This window comes from Hemitrygon akajei, chromosome 27, assembly GCF_048418815.1.
Source record: "Hemitrygon akajei chromosome 27, sHemAka1.3, whole genome shotgun sequence".
NCBI lineage: Eukaryota > Metazoa > Chordata > Chondrichthyes > Myliobatiformes > Dasyatidae > Hemitrygon > Hemitrygon akajei.
The window spans coordinates 50,184,070-50,208,891 of NC_133150.1; the positions used below are offsets into that span (position 1 = coordinate 50,184,070).

General features: G+C 45.6%; 1 protein-coding gene across 4 annotated transcripts in view; it reads right to left on the reverse strand.

The window, feature by feature from the left end:
* plxna2 (plexin A2) overlaps window positions 1-24,822 on the reverse strand; it is a 574,692-nt gene that overhangs the window by 134,130 nt on the left and 415,740 nt on the right. For all 4 annotated transcript variants that reach the window (XM_073030937.1, XM_073030940.1, XM_073030939.1 and 1 more), the window contains one exon: window positions 12,712-12,863. In XM_073030937.1, coding sequence (XP_072887038.1) covers window positions 12,712-12,863 — 152 coding nt within the window. The remainder of the gene's footprint in view (window positions 1-12,711; window positions 12,864-24,822) is intronic.

The window sequence follows — 24,822 nt, forward strand, 5'->3', positions numbered from 1 at the left end:
GATAAGTCGCCAGGACCGGACGAAATGTACCCCAGGCTACTGTGGGAGGCGAGGGAGGAGATTGCTGAGCCTCTGACAATGATCTTTGAATCATCAATGGGGACGGGTGAGGTTCCAGAGAATTGGAGGGTTGCAGATGTTGCTCCCTTTTTCAAGAAAGGGAGTAGAGATAACCCAGGAAATTATAGACCAGTGAGTGTTATCTCAGTGGTTGGTAAGTTGATGGAGAAGTTTATGAACATTTGGAGAGGTATAATATGATTAGGATTAGTCAGCATGGCTTTGTCAAAGGCAGGTTTGCCTTATGAGTCTGATTGAATTTTTTGCATGGAGGTCAGTGACCAGTGATGTGCCTCAGGGTCTGTTCGGGGAACCCTTCTCTTTGTGATTATTATAAGTGACCTGAATGAGGAAGTGGAGGGATGGGTTAGTAAATTTGCTGATGACAAAGAGGTTGGGGGTGTTGTGGATAGTGTGGAGGGCTGTCAGAAGTTACAGCGGGACATCGATAGGATGCAAAACTGGGCTGAGAAGTGGCAGATGGAGTTCAACCCAGATAAGTGTGAGGTGATTCATTTTGGTAGGTTAAATATGATGGCAGAATATAGTATTAATGGTAAGACTCTTGGCAGTGTGGAGGATCAGAGGGATCTTGGGGTCCAAGTTCATAGGACACTCAAAGCAGCAGCACAGGTTGACTCTACGGTTAAGAAGACATACGGTGTATTGGTCTTCATCAATCGTGGGACTGAGTTTAAGAGCTGAGAGGTAATGTTACAGTCAACTAGTGGAATGGTGCACAGCAACAACCTGGCACTCAACATCAGTAAGACAAAAGAGCTGATTGCGGACTTCAGGAAGGGTAAGACGAAGGAACATATACCAATCCTCATAGAGGGATCAGAAGTGGAGAGAGTGAGCAGCTTCAAGTTCCTGGGTGTCAAGATCTCTAAGGATCTAACCTGGTCCCAACATATCGAGGTAGTTATAAAGAAAGCAAGTCAGTGGCTATACTTTATTAGGAGTTTGAAGAGATTTGGCATGTCAACAAATACACTCAAAAGCTTCTACAGTTGTACCGTGGACAGCATTCTGACAGGCTGCATCACTGTCTGGTATGGAGGGCTACTGCACAGGACTGAAAGAAGCTGCAGAAGGTTGTAAGTCTAGTCAGCTCTATCTTGGGCACTAGCCTACAAAGGACCCAGGACATCTTTAGGGAGCAGTGTCTCAGAAAGGCAGTGTCCATTATTAAGGACCTCCAGCACCCAGGGCATGCCCTTTTCTCAGTGTTACCATCAGGTGGGAGATACAGAAGCCTGAAGGCACACACTCAGCGATTCAGGAACAGTTTCTTCCCCTCTGCCATCTGATTTCTGAATGGGCGTTGAAGCTTTGGACACTACCTCACTTTTTTTTATAATATACAGTATTTCTGTTTTTGCATGTTTTTAAAAATCTATTCAATATACGTAATTGATTTACTTGTTTACTTATTATTTTTATGTTTTATTTTATTGATTATTTTTTTTCTCTCTGCTAGATTACGTATTGCATTGAACTGCTGCTGCTAAGTTAACAAATTTCACATCACATGCTGGTGATAATAAACCTGATTCTGATTCTGATATAGGACCCTGGTCAGACCCCACTTGGAGTACTGTGCTCAGATCTGGTCAGCTCACTACAGGAAGGATGTGGAAACCATAGAAAGGGTGCAGAGGAGATTTACAAGGATGTTGCCTGGATTGGGGAGCATAGGTTGAGTGAACTTGGCCTTTTCTCCTTGGAGCGATGGAGGATGAGAGGTGACCTGACAGAGGTGTACAAGATAGTGAGAGGCATTGATCTTGTGGATAGTCAGAGGCTTTTTCCCAGGGCTGAAATAGTTATCATGAGAAGGTACAGTTTTAAGGTGCTTGGAAGTAGGTATAAAGGAGATGTCAGAGGTAAGTTTTTTATGCAGAGAGTGGTGACGGTGGTGGAGGCAGAAACGAGAGGTCTTTTAAGATACTCCTGGATAGGTACATAGAGCTTAGAAAAATAGAGGGCTATGGGTAACCCTAGGTAATTTCTATGGTAAGTACATGATCGGCATGGCATTGTGGGCCGAAAGGCCTGTATTGTGCTGTAGGATTTCTATGTTTTCTATGTGTCGTGAAATTTGTTAACTTGGTATAAATGTAGAATTGCATGTTCGTACTTCGTTCACCAGCTCTCTGCCCAGTTGTTATCTGCTCCCATCCCTTTTCAACTTAAGACCTTAAGATTAGAGGGGCTATTTGGCCCATTGAATCTGCTCTGCATTCCACTGTAGCTGACTTATTATCCTTCTCAAACCCAATCTCCTGCCTTCTCCGCTTATACTTTGACACCCTGAAAATCAAGTACCTGTTCATCATTCGCTTTAAATGTACCCAATGACTTGGCCTCCACAGCTGTTTGTGGCAATGAATTCCACAGATTTACTACCCTCTTCACTAAAGAAATTCCTCTTCATCTGTGTTTTAAAGGGATGTTCCTCCATTCTGAGGCAGTGCCCTCTTGCATCTTGACACCAACACCATAGGTAACATCCTCTCCACATTCACAATATCTAACTCTTTCAACTTTCGATAGATTTCAGTGAGATCCCTCCAGCCCTCAGTCATCTAAATTCTAGAGACTACATGCCCAAAGCCATAAAATGCTCCTTTCATACCCTTTCATTCCTGGAACATTCCTGTGAACTTCCTCTGGATCCTCTCTAATGCCAGCACATCTTTTCTAAGATAAGGAGCCCAAAACTGTTCACAATACTCCAAGTGTGGTCTGGCCAATGCCTTATAAAGCCTCAACTTATAGTTCCTCAGAACTTAATCTCCTATCACATACACACAAAATGCTGGAGGAACTTGGGAGATCAGGCACCATCTGAGGAAATTAATAAATAGTTGATGTTTTGGGTTCTCATCCTTCTTCAGGACTGGAAGGGAAGTGGGGAGACACCAGAATAAAAAGGTTGGGGAGGGGAAGGAGAATATCTAGGTGAAGCTAGGAGAATAGGAAAGGTAAAGGCCTGGAGAAGAAAGAATCTGATGGAAGAAGAGGACAGAAGAGGAGGTCATGGACTGACGTGTTGAATGGGAATGAAAATTGGAATTAAGATATTTGGTCACCAGGAAGTTTCGCTTTTGGCAGATGGAGCGGAAGTGTTCAACGAAGTGCTCGATTTCTTCTTCCAGTAAAAAAACTTACCTCCCCCTCCTCTCCTCATCTATTCCTCACCCTAGCCCCTTACCTCTTCTCACCTGCCTATCACCTCCTCCTGGGCCTCTCCTCCTTCTCTTTCTCCCGTGGCCCTCTCTCCTCTTTTGTCTGATTACTTCTTCTCCAGCCCTTTACCTTTCCCAGCCACCGGGTCTCACCTATCACCTTCTAGCTATCCTCATTCCCCTCCCCCTACCGTTGCATTCTGGCGCCTTCCCCCTTCCTTTCCATTCCTGAAGAAGTGTCTCAGCCCAAAGCATCAACTGTTTATTAATGTGCATAGATGCTGCCTGACCTGTTGAGTTCCTCCAGCATTTTGTGTGTGTTTTGGACTTCCAGCATCTACAGAATTTCTCATGTTTAATTCTCCTGGTTACTACATCAGCATAAATACACCAGATTCATTTTTGACCCCTATTTAACAGGCAAAAAACTGGGAATGGGAAGAACAGAAAATAAAAACAGGAAAAGCTGGGAACATTTATTTTTCAGACAAGTCTAAGCAAAGAGTAGCGTTACCAATTTTCATGCCATCTGGTCACAGGCTTACCCTCTCTTTTTTGCTCTGCTCATTCACACTTTCTCTGCAATCTAAAACTTTTTTAGTTTCCTTTTATACTCTTCCCAGTTCTGAGGAAAGGTCACTGGCTATAAACATTGCCACTACGCACGCTGTTTGACCTGCTGAGTGTTTCTGAATTCCAAGGTCCAATGTTCCATTGATGGCAGGCTGCTGTATCACTGATCTCTGGCTGATGAAACACTCAGCTACACTCCTCCAGCCAAGAATAATGGTTCTGATGCTCTGGTTTCCATTAACCGATTGTCTACTCTGAAAAAATCTTCAACCCAGAGACCTTGTATTCTGCAGTTACCCTGAGGAAGTTCAGGAAAAATCCATTCATTGGTCATCTATCCTTGACGTTCAAAATCTTTCTGTTCAAACACCTATCCATAGAATTTGGAGCAGTTCCTCCAAAGGTTTGTTTTTTTACGTCAGCATTTAGGTTCACAAGGAAAGACAGGGACTGATAGGAGGAGTCAGCATGGCTTTCTGCAGGTGAGATCATGCCTCACATATCTGAAGTTGGCTCAGACTAGAACTAGAGGTCATAGGTTTAGGGTAAAAGGTGAAACACTTATCAGCCATGATGAAATGCTGGAGCAGACTCAATGGGTCGAATGGCCTAATTCTGCTCCTATGTCTTGTGCTTAAGGGGAAATTGAGGGGGAATGTCTTGACTGAGGATGGTGGGAGTGCAGAAGAAGCTGCCAGTGGAAGTGGTTCGATTTCAACGTTTAAGAGGAAAATGGGTAGATACATGGATGGGAAGGGTAGGGGGGCTATGGTCCAGGTGCAGGTTGATGGGACAAGTCAGAATAGTTCAGTATGGACTGGATGGGCCGAAGGGCTTGCTTGTCTGCTTCAGTGCTCTACGACTCTATCTGTTTCAAGTTTTTTGAGGAGGTAACTAAGAAAATTGATGAAGTGAGAGTGATAGTTGTGGTTTAATGGGATTTTAGTAAGACTTTTGATAAGGTCCCTTAAGATAAGCTGGTCCTGAGGGTAAACTGCAAGGTCTTAGGTCTATGAAACTAGAAACTCAGGGGGATAGGGTAGTGAAGAAGGTGCTTACCTTACTGACCTTCTTACACACTCTGTGTCTAAGAGTTGGGGTGTCAGGCAGCAGCTGTACAAAACACTGGTTAGATCACACTTGGAATATTGTGCGCAGTTCTGGGCAGCAAGCATTCTAGTGAATGCAGGAGTGCTCGAGAGAGTGAAAATTCAACAGAAAGCTACCTGCGATGGACGGAGATTGAATAGGCTGGGACTGTTCTTAGATTGCCAGCTCACCTAAGAATGTGCTGAAGGCAGCCAGCATGCATTGCCGCACATTCCAACACCAACAAACAGGAAGCTGAGTGGTGACTATAGTGGTTTATAACATTATGGGGCAGAGATAAGAACTTCTAGTCTATTATTAGAGGACATAGTTTACGGTGAAAGGGGAGGAATCTATACAGGATCTGAAGCATTTTTGGGGGCATTAATGGAATCAAGTGCTGCTGAGGTAAATGACCAGCTATAATGGGATAGCAGGACCAGATGTGCCAAATGGCCTAATTCTGTTCCTACATCTTATGGTCTTACAGAGCACCAGAGGGGAGTAAGGAAATAAATTGTTGCTTGTGTCTAGTTCTGACGTTCTCATTCTAAATCAGCGTATTCTGTCCTGTTTTACTGTATATTTTCAGCAGTTGGACAAAATGGTTCTCAAAAATAACGAGGTCTATTAATACTTTCTGTTCCCTTTTTATGACAAAGAACTGCATAATTTAAAAAAAACAGCAGACCTCACATCATGTCAATTAAATCATCCTTTTTCCTAAAATGCATTGCAGATGTGTTTTTATTTCCATTTTCAGAATATTTTTGGTAAAGAACTTGGCATGGACAGTCAGGTTATTTTTTTCATTGTTCCCAAGTGACGTGATTAACTTCTCAGCAGCTGGAATGGTCTCAGTCTAATTTGTATGTGAGGCTGGACGAAGGAGACGCGGCATAACAGGCGAAGCCGCCTGTTCCTAAAGTGGATTGGAAGAGGTCACGTGGAGGGGAAAGAGGATCGATGTGGCAGAAGGCAGCACTTAGCAACGTTTACTGAAAGAGATTCTATGATATGAACCGTGACCTTCTTGATATGATCACCCTCGATATTAGTAAAATGCAATGCACGTGTGAAAGGCTTTATGTCCAATTAATATCACATCGGCCAATCATAGCTGTAATTTACTGAGCTATAATTTACAATAAATTAGCAAACTGGAACAAGACGCTCATGTTGACTGGAGTTTGAGATGTTTAGCAGAAGCCTCAGTAATAATGAATAACATCAGGCCAGAAGGTCAAACGCTGAGTCTTTGTCGAGGGATGCACTGAGTAATTTGTAGTGCGGTGAGGAATTTTCTGAATCTGGGCATCAGAGGGTTGAAATGCTAAACCAAAACACAGCCAGCTCTGAGGGGAAGGTCGCTATTTCAGTGACTGATGTCAGCTTCACTAGCAGGGCTGGGTGGCTCCTCTGTGCTGTATCACTGCCCCTGGTGTGGGCAGGCTCAGCCAAGCCTACTTCCCCCTCAGGCACAACAGCAAGGCCGGCTGGAATTGGACAGGAAATATAAACGGATGGCTGCATCAAACTCCAGAATTCCACTGGCACGGAGCCACAATTCTCAAAGGCAAATAGAGCAGGGGTCAGAATAAACCTGATTCTGTTTCTGATTCATCTCAGCACCAAGGCACGTGGAGATTCTGAAAGTCCTCAGTGAAACCCTGAACTTCAGCTTGAGCACAACTACAAGGACGTGGCTAGGACTTGGAGACCTGAGTTATAGGGAAAGGTTGAATGGTTTGGACCTTATTCCCTGAAGGCTAAAAGAATGAGGGGAGATTTGATAGAGGTGTACAAAATCATGAGGGTCATAGATGGTGACTATGCTTCTCCAAATACTTGTAAATTGTGTCTCAAAGAATCCTCTCCAATAATTTGCTCATCACTGAAGTACATCTCACTGATCTATAATTCCAAGGGTTATTCCTCACCCTGACTTGAAGAAAGGAATAACATTTATCAGAACCATAGACTCTGCCATGTGGTCGATGTGCCCAGGCAGGTGAACAGTGCAAGAGGTTAGACAACTGTGTTCACAAATACACACGTTCCAGCTTTTATTTTGGTGATATTTAACCTTTTTGTTGAGATTTGAGCGAGAGCACTGCAACGTTATGCTCCCTACCCCCCTCACCCTTGTCTGGGAAAGCAAACTACTGTCTCGACTGATGCTGGAAAGGAGTAATTTTCATTTAGTAATTAGATATTGCTTTCATCCCTGGAGTTGGCATTTTACTTTCAGTTTGAGAGCTTTAGCTAACGGTCCTGTTGGCCTAGCTTTTATTGTTTTCCCTTTCCTTAAAATTCTGCAACAGTTCTCATTGAAGTTAGTGAACTGTTGACTTGCTTCAGTCTCTCTCTCTCTCTCTCTCTCTCTCCTCCCCGCCCCCTCTCTCTCTCTCTCCCTCTCTCCCTCCCTCCCTCCTTCCCCAACTGGAACATATCCAAACATTCCAGCAGGTACTAGTCCTGTGGCCAGTGAAGACACAAAGATCATCACCAAAGGCACAGCAATCTATTCCCATGCTTCCTGTAGTAACCTGGGTCATATCCCATTTAGCCCCAGGGACTTAAATATCCTAACGTTTTTCAGAAGTTCCAGCACATCCTTAACATCAGCCTGTTTCACACTGACTTCACAAACGCCAAGGTCCATGGTAAAGTATTCATTACCCTTGGAGCAAAGAGCCACTACCCAGAGTGAAAAAGTTCCTTGTGTTGCTTGCTTTTATGGAAGCATTGAGTTCAAAAGTCAGGAGGTTCTGTTGCAACTTTATACAACTCTGGTTAGGCCACATCTGGAGTATTCTATGCAATTCTGGTTGCCTCACTATAGGGAGGATACTGAAGCTTTGGAGAGGCTGAAGAAGAGGTTGCCCTGGATGCTGCCGGGTTCAGGGGGCGCGTGCTATCACGAGAGGCTGGATAAACTTTGGTTGTTTTCTCTGGAGTTCCGAGGCTGAGGGGAGATCTGATAAAGGCTTGCAAGTTTGTGACAGGCATAAATATAGTGCAGAGAGTATCCGTTTCGTAGGGTTGAAATGTCTATTACCAGAGGGCACGCATTGAAGGTGAGGGGTTCAAGGGGAGTGTGAAGGGTAAGTTTTTCACTCAGAGAGTGAATGAAATGCACTGCCTGGTAGGGTATGGTGGTGAGGCAAATACATCAGAGGCTTTTAACAGGTGTTTGGATAGGCACGTGGATGTAAGTAAGGTGGAGGGATAGGGACGTGGTGTAGGTAGGAAGGATTAGTGTTTGGGTGTTTTTGATTTGCTTTCTAGCTGGTTTGGCACAATGTTGTGGGCTGAATGGCCTGTCCCTGTGCTGTACTGTTCTATGTTCTAATCAAAGATCTTCAATTAGGATCCTTATAAGCTCAGAAATCGCCTTTTATTAAATCCGGACGGGAGGAGGAGGGACACCACAGATCGTTCTATCAGATTGCAGGTGACCTTTGCCTTAGGAGCCCTTTGCTTTGCTAACTGTACATTGCTGACAGGGTTCAGTGAAACCCTGTCTCACTACTTCCCTTCTGGTCTCTGCTGCCCTCCGACTCCTCAGCCATGAACTCACCCAGGTTGTGTGTGTGTAGTTGGATGTGAGGGTGTGTGTTGAGTTGGGTGTGTGTGTGGATTTGGGTGTGAGGGTGTGTGAGTGGAGTTGGGTGTGAGGGTGCGTGTGCATGGAGTTGGGTGTGAGGGTGTGTGTGTGGATTTGGGTGTGAGGGTGTGTGTGTGGATTTGGGTGTGAGGGTGTGTGAGTGGAGTTGGGTGTGAGGGTGCGTGTGCGTGGAGTTGGGTGTGAGGGTGTGTGTGTGGAGTTGGGTGTGAGGGTGTGTGTGTGGAGTTGGGTGTGAGGTTGTGTGTGTTGAGTTGGGTGTGAGGGTGTATGTGTGGATTTGGGTGTGAGGGTGTGTGAGTGGAGTTGGGTGTGAGGGTGCGTGTGCGTGGAGTTGGGTGTGAGGGTGTGTGTGGAGTTGGGTGTGAGGGTGTGTGTTGAGTTGGGTGTGAGGTTGTGTGTGTGGACTTGGGTGTGTGTGTGGAGTTGGGTGTGAGGGGGTGTGTGTGGAGTTAGGTGTGAGGTTGTGTGTGTGGACTTGGGTGTGTGTGTGGAGTTAGGTGTGAGGGTGTGTGTGTGGAGTTGGGTGTGAGGGTGTGTGTGTGGACTTGGGTGTGTGTGTGGAGTTAGGTGTGAGGGTGTGTGTGTGGAGTTGGGTGTGAGGGTGTGTGTGTGGACTTGGGTGTGTGTGTGGAGTTAGGTGTGAGGGTGTGTGTGTGGAGTTGGGTGTGTGTGTGGAGTTAGGTGTGAGGGTGTGTGTGTGGAGTTGGGTGTGAGGGTGTGTGTGTGTAGTTGGGTATGAGAGGGTGTGTGTGGAGTTGTGTGTGTGTGGAGTTGTGTGTGAGGAGTTGGGTGTGAGGGTGTGTGTGCGTAGTTGGATGTGAGGGTGTGTGTGTGGAGTTCGGTGTGAGGATGTGTGTGTGTAGTTGGATGTGAGGGTGTGTGTGTGTGGAGTTGAGTGTGAGGGTGCGTGTGTGTGGAGTTGGGTGTGAGGTTGTGTGTGTGGACTTGGGTGTGTGTGTGGAGTTGGGTGTGAGGGGGTGTGTGTGGAGTTGGATGTGAGGGTGTGTGTGTGGACTTGGGTGTGTGTGTGGAGTTGGGTGTGTGTGTGGAGATGTGTGTGAGGAGTTGGGTGTGAGGGTGTGTGTGTGTAGTTGGATGTGAGTGTGTGTGTGTGGAGTTGGGTGTGAGGGTGTGTGTGGAGTTGGGTGTGAGGTTGTGTGTGTGGAGTTGGATGTGAGGGTGTGTGTGTGGAGTTGGGTGTGAGGTTGTGTGTGTAGTTGGATGTGAGGGTGTGTGTTGAGTTGGGTGTGAGGTTGTGTGTGTGTAGTTGGATGTGAGGGTGTGTGTGTGGAGTTGGATGTGAGGGTGTGTGTGTGTAGTTGGATGTGAGGGTGTGTGTGTGGAGTTGGGTGTGAGGTGTGTGTGTGTAGTTGGATGTGAGGGTGTGTGTGTGTGGAGTTGAGTGTGAGGGTGCGTGTGCGTGGAGTTGGGTGTGAGGGTGTGTGTGTGGACTTGGGTGTGTGTGTGGAGTTGGGTGTGAGGGGGTGTGTGTGGAGTTGGATGTGAGGGTGTGTGTGTGGACTTGGGTGTGTGTGTGGAGTTGGGTGTGTGTGTGGAGATGTGTGTGAGGAGTTGGGTGTGAGGGTGTGTGTGTGTAGTTGGATGTGAGGGTGTGTGTGTGGAGTTGGGTGTGAGGGTGTGTGTGGAGTTGGGTGTGAGGTTGTGTGTGTGGAGTTGGGTGTGAGTTTTGTGTGTGTGGAGTTGGGTGTGAGGGGGTGTGTGTATAGTTGGATGTGAGGGTGTGTGTGTGGAGTTGGGTGTGAGGTTGTGTGTGTAGTTGGATGTGAGGGTGTGTGTTGAGTTGGGTGTGAGGTTGTGTGTGTGTAGTTGGATGTGAGGGTGTGTGTGTGGAGTTGGGTGTGAGGGTGTGTGTGGAGTTGGGTGTGAGGGTGTGAGGAGTTGGGTGTGAGGTTGTGTGTGTAGTTGGATGTGAGGGTGTGTGTTGAGTTGGGTGTGAGGTTGTGTGTGTGTAGTTGGATGTGAGGGTGTGTGTGTGTAGTTGGATGTGAGGGTGTGTGTGTGGAGTTGGATGTGAGGGTGTGTGTGTGGAGTTGGGTGTGAGGGTGTGTGTGTGGAGTTGGGTGTGAGGGTGTGAGGAGTTGGGTGTGAGGGTGTGTGAGTGGAGTTGGGTGTGAGTGTGTGTGTGTGGAGTTGGGTGTGAGGGTGTGTGAGTGGAGTTGGGGGTGAGGGTGTGTGAGTGGAGTTGGGTGTGAGGGTGTGTGAGTGGAGTTGGGTGTGAGTGTGTGTGTGTATGGAGTTGGGTGTGAGGGTGTGTGTGTGGAGCTGGGTGTGAGGGTGTGTGTGTGGAGTTGGGTGTGAGGGTGTGTGGAGTTGGGTGTGAGGGTGTGAGGAGTTGGGTGTGAGGGTGTGTGAGTGGAGTTGGGTGTGAGTGTGTGTGAGTGGAGTTGGGTGTGAGGGTGAGTGGAGTTGGGTGTGAGGGTGTGTGAGTGGAGTTGGGTGTGAGGGTGTGTGAGTGTGTGTGTGTATGGAGTTGGGTGTGAGGGTGTGTGAGTGGAGTTGGGTGTGAGTGTGTGTGTGTGGAGTTGGGTGTGAGGGTGAGTGGAGTTGGGTGTGAGGGTGTGTGAGTGGAGTTGGGTGTGAGTGTGTGTGTGTATGGAGTTGGGTGTGAGGGTGTGTGAGTGGAGTTGGGTGTGAGGGTGTGTGTGTGGAGTTGGGTGTGAGGGTGTGTGTGTGGAGTTGGGTGTGAGGGTGTGTGGAGTTGGGTGTGAGGGTGTGAGGGTAGGAAAGTACGTTGTTTTGGTGCTGTTGTCATTCTGTTGTTCTGCTGAACATTGTGGGAATGCTATATTAGGCTGTGTGGTTTCCCTCAGCAAAACCCTTGGGTTGTGTTGTTTGTTAACACAGTGACATATCTCACTATTGGTTCAATGTACATGTGATAAATATATCTGAATGGGAACGGGTGTTTGCGGGCACCCACCTGACTCTGACACACTGACAACCAGTCCAGCATCTCTGGAACTCTTCCTGTGCTGTTACAACCCGCCCATCTCGAGTGCAATAGATCTTTGTGGTTACACATCGCCCCATCACCTCACGGGTTCCATGGATGCACAGCTTCCTCACATATCCCAAAGACCTGTGTTTTGATAGATTAGTTTGTCACTGTAAATTACCTCTTGTGTGTGGCTGAGTGATAGAATCCACGAGGAGGTGATAGGGCGAGGGAGAATATGAGGCTGTGGAGGACTGGAGGTTGACAGATTCTTGATTAGTAAGGGCAGTAAAGCTTACAGGGAAGATGGCAGGAGAGTGGGGTTGATAGTGACAATAAGTCAGCCATCATGGAAGAGTAGAGCCGATTCAATGGGCCTTACCTGCTCCTATGCTTTATGGTCTCATGTCGAATGAAATGGGATTAACGTAGGCTTAGTGTGAATGAATGGTTGATGGTCAGCACCGACTCTGTGGGCCCAAGGGCCTGTCTCTGCATTCTCTCTTTCTCTCTCTCGCTCTCTATGTGAACACAACTCAGTGAACTCCAATCAAACATCTACTTCCCAGATCTTGGCTTGAGTACCATCAGGTAGAAGGCACAAGAGACTTGCACCACCAGGTTCATGAACAGTTCCTACCCCAAAACCATCAGGCTCTTGAGTAGAAGAGGATAATTGCACTCACTTGCCCCATCATTGAAATGTTCCCACAACCAATGATCTCACTTTAAGGACTCTTTATCTCATTATCTCATGTTCTCATTATTTATTGCTATTTATTTATATTTGCATTTGCACAGTGTGTTGTCTTCTGCACTCTGGTTGATCTTTCATTGTTACTATTCTATAGATTCGTTGAGTATGCCCACAGGAAAATGAATCTCAGGGTTGTATATGGTGACTTATACGTACTCTGATAATAAAATGTACTTTGAACTTTGGACTTTGCTATCTGACTAAATCAATAATTTAATCATTCATTTTTTAAAAAGCAAATTATTTAAGCCTGGATGCAGTCAGATAACTAAGGTAAAATCCCCGACTTTGGTTTAAATTGACTTAATAAATTCTTCACAAAAGTAACCTAGCACTCCTGGCTAAGTCATTGGATAATGATCTTGGAGGGTTCTTGACATAGAAGAGAGTTAAACCAGATAACAAGAAGTTTATTTATAAATGTACATTGCAAAAGGTGGATGAAACTTACTGCTCAGCAATGATGTAACCATTCAAGAGTGGGATACACTGGACTCCCGCCACACGGACGCTGTTAGCAATATCCAGGAAATCCAAGCCCAGATTGATTCCCTGGATGGTCACCTGTGTCCCACCTTCCCGTGGACCAGACACTGGAGTCACCTGAGGAAACAGAGCAACAGGTTCAGCCCGCACTCTCCTGACCCCCTCATAGTACGCGAAATTGTACATTCCCTCTTCTGCTCCTATGACTAATGGTCTTCACCCTTCCCTCCCATCGGGCAGAAAATAAAAAACTGAAAGTACGTACTACTAGGCCCAAAAACAGCTTCCAGCCTGCTGTTATAAGACCATTGAACAGCTCCCTAGCATGATAGGATGGGCTCTTGACCACACAGTCTATCTCATTATGATTTTGCACCTTATTGTCTGACTACACTACTCATACTCTGTATTTTTATTTATTTCATTTATTGAGATACCCCACAGAATAGGCCCTTCCAGCCCTTTGAGTCACGCTGTTCTGCAATCCCCGATTTAACCCAAGCCTAATCACGGGACAATTTAGAGTGGCCAATTTACCTACTAGCCAGTGCACGTTTGGACTGTGGGAAGAAACCGGAGCACCCGGAGAAAACCCATGCATTCCACAGGGAGGATGTACAAACTCCTTAGAGAAGACGTCGGAATTGAACTGAACTGTAATGTGCCTCACTAACCACTATGCTACCATCACGCTGTTACGCTTTATTCTACATTCTGTTATTGCTTTACCTTGGACTGCCTCGTGCACTATGTGATGAATTGGTGTCTGGACAGTATGCAAGACAAGTTTTTTCAGTGTATCTCGGTACATGCAACAATAGTAATCCAATTTACCAATTCATAAACACATGAGATTCTGCAGTTGCTGGAGTTCCAGGGCAAAGTGCTGGAGGAACTCAACAGGTCAAGCAGCATCTATGAAGGGGAACAAACAGTCGATGATTAAGGAACCTGATAGGAGAGTGGTCCATGGGAGAAAGAGATGTAGGAGGTGATTGACAGGTCAAAAGAGAAGTGGTAAGAGAGAGGGCCAGAATGGGGAATGGAAAAAGAGAGCAGGAGGAAATGTGACACATTATCAGAAGTCTGAGAAATCGATGTTCATGCCATCAGGTTGGGGGCTACCCAGGAGGAAAATGAGGGGTTGCTCCTCCAACGAGAGTGACTCATTGTGGCAGTAGAGGAGACCATGGACTGAGATGTCGGAATGGGAATGGATGTTCCTCGGGAAAGCCTGCCTTTTGCGGTGGCTGATGCAAAGGTAGTTGACGAAGCGGTCCCCCCCACCCCCCAGTGTAGCTGACGAGCACTGAAACCTGGTAGTGTCGGATGTAACAGCAGACACTGTGACAGGCAAGCAGAGACACAGAGCAGGGGTAATGCCAGCTGCATATGCTGAAGATGCATTGCAAAGCTTTGCCGGAGATTCAAATGGCCCTGACAGTCCTGTGATAAATAGCGGCTAGATAACCTATTGTGTTTAATTTGCTGCGATGCCAGCATTCTGCTTATCCGCATTGTCGAACTAACAGTTACCAAGCAACAGTAACACACACACACACAAAAATTACAACGGAGGGACCAGAGATCAGTGAATTAAAGCTGCTGGGGAGTGCGTCCTCAGGATTACAAAGCTCTTCAGGAACTGGAAAGCTAAAACAAAGACTGCTTTTGTTGTGTGGAACAGAGTGGAGAGAAAGGTTTCTCCCACATCAAAACAGTGGAATGAAGTCCCAATCTTCACAGACATCGTAGCCAAACATTATAAATAAGAAAGGAAGACATTAAAGGGAGATAAAAGTTAAATTAGGCTCAGGGGACAGCTGAGAAGTTTTCAAAATAGGCATTGATTTTGTTGTTTGGTTTGGATGAGACAGGTCACCTTGATTGTGAAATCTGTTTCTGGATAAATTGTGAGGAAGCTGACTTCTTTCTCCCAATGCTGAGGAGATTTGGTATGTCACCAAAGACACTCGCGAGATGAACCGTCGAGAGCATTCCAACTGGCAGCATCGTCTGGTATTGGGGTGGGGCGGGGGGCACTGCACAGGATTGAAATAAGCTGCAGAGAGTTGTAAACTCAGTGGAGTGATGCCTCAAAAAGGCGCCATCCATCATTAAGGACCCCCATCCCCTCTTCTCACTGCTACCATCAGGGAAGAGGTACAGGAGCCTGAAGGCACACACTCAGTGATTCAGGCAATGCTTCTTCCCCTCTGCCATCGGTTCTCTGGATGGACATTGAACCCATGACCATTACCTCACCACTTGTGTTTTCTCTTTTTGCTCAGTTTTTGTTATTAGGTTTTGCATTGTACTGCTACTGCATAAGAACGAACGTCAGACATATACCAGTTATATTAAACCTGATTCTAATTCAATGTGGACAAACAGATGTAGGGATCAAAATGCCTTGCTGGGGTTTTGCAATTCCTTCTGCTGGGAAACTCCTGATGATAAGCATAGTTCTGATAAGGACTGCAGGTTGGCCCAGAGCAGCTCAGCTCAGAGGAGCCGCTCCTCACTCACAGGCTGTGCTGCTGGGCTCTCTGTTCGCCTATCATGTGTACAAGTGAGCAGGGTAAATGCACCAAATTGTCAACTTGCTCTATGTCACCAAGACAGGAAGATCAATTGCCAAGAGGGCATGGTCCAGTGAGTGGGGAAATATCTGATAAATGGACAACCCTGTAGCAAAGTGGAAAATTCTCATTACTACCATCAGGGAGGAGGTACAAGATCATAACAATTAGCGATAACCATCAAGTGGCAAGCATTCGCCAAAAACTTGCTTTAAAATACGATCTCATAAGAGAAACCATACCTTACGATAAATACAAGCCTGATGCAGGTTTTGAGTCCCACAAATTACATTATGACTGATCCGTTATTACAGATATTACAATGCATAATAACCATCTGGATACAACAATACAGGATAAACAAGCAAGTGCAATTTACGGAATAGATGCAGCCATTTCAATCACATATAACTCACTGAAATTAGATCCATAAATATGCCGAATCAAAAGAGGAAATTGAATGAGTATGGAACATGAACAACTGGTAACATCCCAAAGTCACTACAGAACAGCATTAAACAATTAGGCCCACACAGCAATATCTATGTAAACCTCCAGAAGCCACAATACTAAACACCACTGGAATCGCCTGAAAGTTCCTAAGCAATTGAGTAATGAGTTTGCTTGGATATGCCTGTATCTCAGGTTTTACCAGCTTCAGCTTAGAGATGATGATAATAATATAAATAAATTTATTTATAGAACACTTTTCATACAGATGATGTAGTTCCAAGTGCTTTACAATGGGATAAAGATAGATACTTTATTGATCCCAAAGGAAATTACAGTGTCACAGTAGCATAACAAGTGTGCAGATATACAAATATTAGAAGAGAAGTAATAAAAAGTATTAAAAAAAAATTACCTCAGTCTGAGGGGCTATAGGTTGACTCATTTTCGAGCCTAATGGCTAAGGGTAAGAATGACCTCATATATAGTGCTCTTTGGAGCAGTGCAGTTGCCTTAGTCTATTACTAAACGTGCTCCTCTGTTCAGCCAAGGTGGCATGTAGAGGGTAAAAAAGATAGTCCAGAATTGCCAGGATTTTCCATAGGATTCAACACAATCATTCCTCAACACCTGATTGGAAAGCTGAGCCTACTGGGCCTGAACACCTCCCTCTGCAACTGGATCCTAGACTTCCTGACTGGGAGACCTCAGTCAGTCCGGATCGGGAGCAGCATCTCCAACACCATCACACTGAGCATGGGGGCTCCCCAGGGCTGCGTGCTCAGTCCACTGCTGTTCACTCTGTTGACCCACGACTGTGCTGCAACACACAGCTCGAATCACATCATCAAGTTTGCCGAAGACATGACTGTGGTGGGTCTCATCAGCAAGAATGACGAGTCAGCTTACAGAGAGGAGGTGCAGCGGCTAATGGACTGGTGCAGAGCCAACAACCTGTCTCTGAATGTGAAAAAGGCAAAAGAGATGGTTGTTGACTTCACGAGAGCACTGAGTGACCACTCTCTGCTGAACATCGATGGCTCCTCCGTTGAGATCGTTAAGAGCACCAAGTTTCTTGGTGTTCACCTGGCGGAGAATCTCACCTGGTTCCTCAACACCAGCTCCATAGCAAAGAAAGCCCAGCAGCGTCTCTACTTCCTGTGAAGTCTGAGAAAAGTGCATCTCCCACCCCCCATCCTCATCACATTCTACAGGGGTTGTATTGAGAGCATCCTGAGCAGCTGCATCACTGCCTGGTTCGGAAATTGCACCATCTCAGATCGCAAGGCCCTACAGCAGATAGTGGGGTCGGCTGAGAAGATCATCGGGGACTCTCTTCCCGCCATTACAGACATTTACACCACATGCTGCACCCGCAAAGCTAACAGTATTGTGAAGGACCCCACGCACCCCTCATACAAACTCTTCTCCCTCCTGCCATCAAGCATTCGGGCTCTGACAACCAGGCTGTGCATCAGTTTCTTCCCCCAAGCCATCAGACTCCTCAATACCCAGAATCTAGACTGACACCTACATCATTTATTATTATATTGAAATTTGTCCTCTACTGTGCCTATTGTTTTGTTTGTTATTTATTAATTGATTATTGTGCTGCCCTGCACTGTTTTGTGCACTCTACGTAGTCCTGTGTAGGTCTGTAGTCTAGGGTAGTTTTTGTGTTGTTTTACGTAGTCTAGTGTAGCCTTGTGTTGTCTCACACAGTCTAGTGTAGTATGTAGCACCAGGGTCCTGGAGGAACGTTGTTTCATTTTTACTATGTATTGTACCAGCAGTTTATGGTCGAAATGACAATAAAAAGTGACTTGACTTGACACCTCTGTCCTCACCACCCACAGAAACAGACAGCAATGCAGGCTTCATCTTCCTAAAGTCCATCACCATCTCCTTTGTCTGACTGATGTTGAGCTGCAGATGATTCAGCTTGCACCAATTGACAAAGTCCTCCACTTGGGCCCTGTATTCATCCTCCTGTCTTCCCTTTATACACTCAACTATTGCTGAATCATCAAAGAATTTCTGCAGATGACATGACCCAGTGTTGTATCTAAAGTCTAAGGCGTACAGGGTAAACAGGAAAGGAGCCAATACAGTCCCCTGTGGGTACCCAGTGCTGCTTATAGCCATGTCTGACACACAGCTCTGAAGCCGCACATACTGTGGTCTGCCGGTCAGGTAGTCCATAATCCAGGATACAATCAAAGTGCCAATCTGCATTGAATGGGGCTTTTCCCCGAGAAATGAGCGCTGAATGGTATTGAAGGCACGAGAAATGAAAAAACCTGATCCTCACAGTGCTGGCTTGCTTATCCACATGGGAGTAGGCTCTGTTCGGCAGGTAGATGACAAACTGCAAACTTGAAAATAAAAGACAAAATGATATTAGTTAGAAGCATCCATGCTCAATGTTTTAGGAACGGCTTCCCCTCCTCTATGAAATTTCTGGACAGTCCGTGAACCCATGAACACTACCTCATTATTTTTCTCTCTTTTTGCACTACTAATATCTTTTTATATTTATTATTGCAACGTCTGATATAATTTATGTACCGTACTGTACTGCTGCCGCAAAACAACAAATTTCACAGTTTCAGTGATAATAAACCTGATTCTGATTCTAATTCTGTAATTCCCAATCCGGATGGAACGATGAACAGAAACAGACCATCTTGACACAGTGTCCTTGTGCACACTTCACACACATGGCTGGTCTAGAGGTGCTGCCAGTTAACACAAAGACCAACCGGAGGCTATTGTTCACTGAGAGCAAACCAAAGTCAGAGGTCAAGTCAAGTCAAGTCTATTGCCATTTAACTATATACATGTATACCGCCAAACGAGACCATGTTTCTCTGAACCAGGATGTAAACCACAGTTGTACATGTAACACACATTTCACAGAATAACTTAATAAAGTAAGGATGAAATCTACAGATGAATTACACATTCATAACCAAAGTGCACAAATTAAATTTCATGAGATAAGGAACAGATTAACCAGTGACACTTTGAATGCGATGTGGTGGGGAGATCAGAAGCCCAGTGGCCTTGGGGGAGAAACTGTTTCCCATCCTGACCATTCTTGTTTTTATGCATTGGAGTCTCCTGCCTGATGGTAGAAAGTCAAGAGGATGCTGGATGGAGTCCATGCTTCAGAAATGTACTGCATTGATGAGACCACACCTGGAATACGATGGACTGTACTGGTCTCTTTATCAATAAGAGGATGTGAATTCATTGGAAACCTTTCAGAGGTTTACTGGACTGGTACATGGAAATGGCACATTGCCCTGTGAGGTACAGGTAGGCAGACCATAACTTGTATCTATCTACTGGAGTTGAGAAGAGAGGGAATTGATTGAACCACAAAAGACAGAAAAGTGTAGCACAGTATAAGAACTTCAGCCTACGATGTAGTGACTGATGACCTTTTAACCTATTCTAAGATCAATCTAACCCTTCCTTTCCACTGAGCCCTCCACTTCTCTTTCATCTATGTGACTATCTAAAAGTTTTTGAAATTTCTCTAGTGTATCTGACTCTACCACGATCCCTGACAGGGCATTCTACATACCGACCACTTCTTTACCTCAGATATCTCCCCTGTACTTTCCTCCAATAACTTAGCAATCATGTTCTCTCATATTATGGCACTTCCGGCCCAGGGTAAAGGCGCTGGCTGTAAAGAGGTTTTACTTCATTTTTATTTTTGAGATGCAGCATGAGAAAGGCCCTTGTGGCCCTTTGAGCCGTGCTGCCCAGCAATCACCCCGATTTGCAATGACCCAGGGAGGAAATCCTCACAGACGTGGGGAGAAGGTACAAACTCCTCACAGGAGTTGCACCCAAGTTGCCTAGACAGCAGAGCATTGTGCTAACCACTATGCTACCGTGCTACCCTGGAATTTCAGGAATTTAACATGTTTAAAAGGACATTAAAAATGCAATTAGCTCAAACAAAAAATAAGAGCAAGTGAATCATCAGCTTTATTTTTGATTCTGCAATGTCAGTCTAGTTTGTTCCAGCACAGGCAGTAACCCTCACCATGTGTGAAAAGGAATATTCCGTAAGGATTAGAGATGCTCTACATTGAAGCAGTTTCCAGCTTCCTTGGAGTTTCTGTACATTTTAGACCCCGAGGAGTCTTGACAAAGGTAGATGTGGAGAGAATGTTTCCCCTTGTTCAAAGTTCGAAGTGCATTTATCAGCAAAGTGTGTATACAGTACGCAACATGAGATCTGTCTTCTTGCAGGCAGCCACAAAACTAAGAAGCACCATAGAACTGTTCAAAGAAAACTTCTACGTAATAAGACCATCAATGTGAGAAAAAAAAGGACAGATCACACAAAGAGCAAAAAGCGAACAAGGAACACGCAGAACATTTAACGTCAAACCACAGAATCCCCAAAAGTGAGTCTGCAGACTGAGGTGAGTAAACCTAGCCCAGGAGCTGACGGCCGCCAAGTCAGCCATTTAGGCGCTGTGTCGATGGCTGTAGGCCATAGCCGCAGATCCAGTTCAGTGACAAAGTGCCTCGATCAAGTCACACAAATACTTAAGAGTGTTCCGCACTGAGGGCATTGAGCATCAAACCGCAACCACAAGTGAGTCACACATCTACGATCAGACCTGGGACGCTGCACCTTCCGCCGGCTGCAGCAAGGAAGAGAAGTGTCAAACGCAGGCGGGCGGACGGCACTGAATACCCGCTCGTTTTCGTCGATTCTAACCTTGCTTGACACTTCAATCGGTGTGGAACAATGGAACCGGCCACGAGTTCACATTCTGCCATTAACAAATGACGCAGGCACCCGCATTAACTAACAACTCACTGGGTGTCTCGATACAATAGCTTGTGATACCGCCAGGGTTAACAGGCACTCTAATACTTTACACACAACACTCCAGACTGCATCTGAGGAGAAAGAAGCAGTGTTAAGCACCTTATGCCTTGCTGACATTTTTCGTGAGATGTTACTGTGTCAGCTGAAGAACCTGATGGAGGGGAATTTAAAATATTGAGCTGCACAGGTGAACTTCACCAACTCTGCCACTGTCTGTAAGGAGTTTGTATGTCCTCTCCATGACCGCCTGGCTGTCCTCCAGCTGCTCTGGATTCCTCAGCAGTCCAAAAAATGTACCGGTTGGCAGGGTCATTGGTCATTGTAAACTGTCCCGTGATTAGGCTAGGGTTAAATCAGGGGATTACTGGGTGGCGTGCCTTGAAGAGTGGAAGGGCCTTTTCCACGATGTACCACAATACATAAAATTAAAAAATATCCTGTCCCTTTGGCTAGTTCCCTGACACCACATTCATCTCTTCTATCAGATCTGACCTCAGCTCAGAATCAGACCTGCATTTAGTTACCACAGAGTGCGAAATGTTTTGTTTGCATTAGACCATCTAAGGCTGTAGGTGATGCCACACACCTTGGTGCCAATGTAGCATGTCAGAACAATGTAGCAGAACAACAGAAAGAACAACAAAACCAGAGGAAAACAAAACTTACAGCCACCAGTCAATTCCTGGATTTGCAGACACTGGGCTTCAACACTAGATTTTCGGACATTGGGGCTCAACATTGGATCTGCACCCTATTGAGTTCAACATTGGATGTGAGGATGTTGTGGCTTGACATTGGATTTGCAGACATTGGGTTTGACATTGGATTTGCAGACAATCGAGTTTGACACTGGATTTGTAGACATTGGGTTTGACACTGGATTTGCAGACAATCGAGTTTGACATTGGGTTTGACACTGGATTTGCAGACAATCGAGTTTGACATTGGGTTTGACATTGGATTTGCAGACAATCGAGTTTGACATTGGGTTTGACACTGGATTTGCAGACAATCGAGTTTGACATTGGATTTGCAGACAGTCGAGTTTGACACTGGATTTGTAGACATTGGGTTTGATATTGGATTTGCAGACAATCGAGTTTGACATTGGGTTTGACATTGGATTTGCAGACAATTGAGTTTGACACTGGATTTGTAGACATTGGGTTTGACACTGGATTTGCAGACAATCGAGTTTGACATTGGGTTTGACACTGGATTTGCAGACAATCGAGTTTGACATTGGGTTTGACACTGGATTTGCAGACAATCGAGTTTGACATTGGGTTTGACATTGGATTTGCAGACAATCGAGTTTGACACTGGATTTGCAGACAATCGAGTTTGACATTGGGTTTGACACTGGATTTGCAGACAATCGAGTTTGACATTGGGTTTGACATTGGATTTGCAGACAATCGAGTTTGACACTGGATTTGCAGACAATCGAGTTTGACACTGGATTTGCAGACAATCGAGTTTGACACTGGATTTGCAGACAATCGAGTTTGACATTGGGTTTGACATTGGATTTGCAGACAATTGATTTTGACACTGGATTTGCAGACAATCGAGTTTGACATTGGGTTTGACATTGGATTTGCAGACAATTGAGTTTGACACTGGATTTGCAGACATTGGGTTTGACACTGGATTTGCAGTCATCGGGGTTCAACATTGGATTTGCAGGAAATCGAGTTCAACTTTGGATTTGCAGACAGGCCTTCATCTCCAGACTTGCTGATAATAGGACCCCAACCCCCAATAAGACCCCTAGGCCTCACTCTCTGGTGTTGCCAATTCGCATACTGAGGGAGGTCAGTAGCCATTGTGCCTCCTGCATGCAAGAAACTCCAATTCCCCACATCCCTGTCCCTAAATCCTAACCTACCTCCTAATTCCCCTCTCTGTCCCCAAAGCCATCCTTACAACCTAAAAAACAACTGAGCCACAACCTCGATGGCGACTGCAGCTTTCCGCCATCTTGATCAGAAGTTGACAGGTTTACTGTCACCAATTATTATGGAGTGAAATTTGTTGCTAAGCTGCAGTGCAGTGCAAAAACATAACATTAAAATTAAATTACATAATAAATGCATAATGCAAAACAAATCGAATAATGGGGTAGTGTTCATGGGTTCAAGACTGATTAGAATTCTGATGGCAGAAGGAAATAAGCTGTTTCTAAACTGTTAGTGTGTGTCTTCAGGCTCCTGTACCTTCTGCCCAATGAAAATTTATTGAGGAACCACCTTTTGAAGACATCCTCCATGGTGGAGAAGGCCGTACCTGCGATGGAAATGGCTGAGCCTACAACCCTGCGCACTCTCTTGCAGTCTTGTGCATCAGAGCCACCATACCAGACGGAGATGAAGTCAGTCAAAATGCTCTCTGCAGGTACATCCGTAGAAATTTTCAAGTGTCTTTATGACAAACCGAATCCCCTCAATCGCCCAATTAAGTAGAGCCAGTGGCACGCCATCTTTGTGATTCAGGTGATATACACGTTATAACATTTGTTAGTCATCTGAATTGCTAATTTTTGATACTCTCCTGATGGGCATATCCCTGCCACAGCGCGTACAATAGTTCAACCAGCTGCTGTGAATACCAAGTCGGAATCACTGTGGGATTACAGACCTTTATGGCTTCTAATGATGGTGCCTTAAATATTCGGAAATGTCAATGGTAAACCGCACTCTGAAACGGCAACCGGAGTCTCTGCAGCAAAGAGTAGCCGGTTTGACTACCAGCAGTCAGGAGAAAGGCCGGAAGAGCTGGGAGGGGAAAACACCGAGAGTACGAGAAATGTACTCTGGGGTTTGAAATGAAACGGCACTTTTCAATGTACTGCAGTGAGCTGGAATTCAGCAAACCTCAGCAGTCCAAGGGTCACTGCTTCGGGGAGTTGCCTGCATTCATAAGGAAGGTGCTAAAATTTACTCAGGTTCTCGCTTAATTAGGATCATGCCTGACTTCCCGTGGATTCATGAATCACATTAACTTCAGTAAACCATTAGTTTTTGTTTCAAACCACTGCTTCATCAGAAAATCACACCAGCTTGAACCTACCAGCAGAGAATCTCCAAACAGCCTTTGTTTAGAGGCAGCTGGGAACTCAATCTCAAATACAAGTGAACTTCAATCATAAAACAAGAACCGTTACCAGACCAACATCAAACCATCTAAAGTAAACAAGGTGGGGGGAATTTCAGCCAACTTTCCTTCAGAAAATGGCTATTTAGTGATTAAATTACTGTGTTTTTCATTTTTTTTTAATTTTGAGATACAGAACTGTGACAGGTCCTTCCGGCTGAATGAGCCTGAACCACCCAAATACAGCCAAGTGAACAATTAGCTGACTAACTTGTACCTCTTTGGAATGTGAGAAGGATCGGAGTGCCTGGGGTTAGCCCACGTGGTCATGGGAAGTATAAACTCCTTGCAGACAGGGACGGGAAGTGAGCGTGGGTCACTAACGATGACGCCACCACGCCGTGTGTTAATTTGCAGAGGAAATCTTTCAACAGCAAGAAGAGATAGTAAAACTGAGTGTACACGTGAATGGTTTTATTGCTCATGAGATCAGGTTGAGAAAGGCATCCTTCTAACCTCCTCATGCCCCAAGGACACAAGGATATTGATGCCTCCTCAGGTCCAGGTATAACCCATCCTGTTTGTACAGGTTGTACCTCCCCCAGAGGAGATCCCCAGTTTTCCAGAAATCTGCAACCCTGCCCCCTGCACCGATTCCTCAGCCACTCATTCACCCGCACTATCACCCTCTTCCTGCCCTGACTAGCACGTGGTACTGGGAGAAATCCGGAGATTACTACCTCGGAAGTCAGGGAGAAATCCTGTGATTATTACCTTGGAAGTCCTGATCCTCAGTCTCTTCCCTATCTTCTATGCTCATTCCCCCTTTCTACCTATGTCATTGGTGCCAATGTGCACCATGACCTCTGTCTATTCACCCTCCCTTGCAGCCTGTCTGAGATATCCTGGACCCTAGCACCTGCGCCCATCCTGGTGTCTCTTTCGTGGCCATGGAATCTCCTGTCTGTCCCCTTACTATCGGATTTCTAATCACCACTGCTGTGCCTGATTTTACCCTCCTGTGCTGAGTCTCGGAACCAGCCACGATGCCACTGGCCTCGCTACTGCTGTGACCTTCAGACAG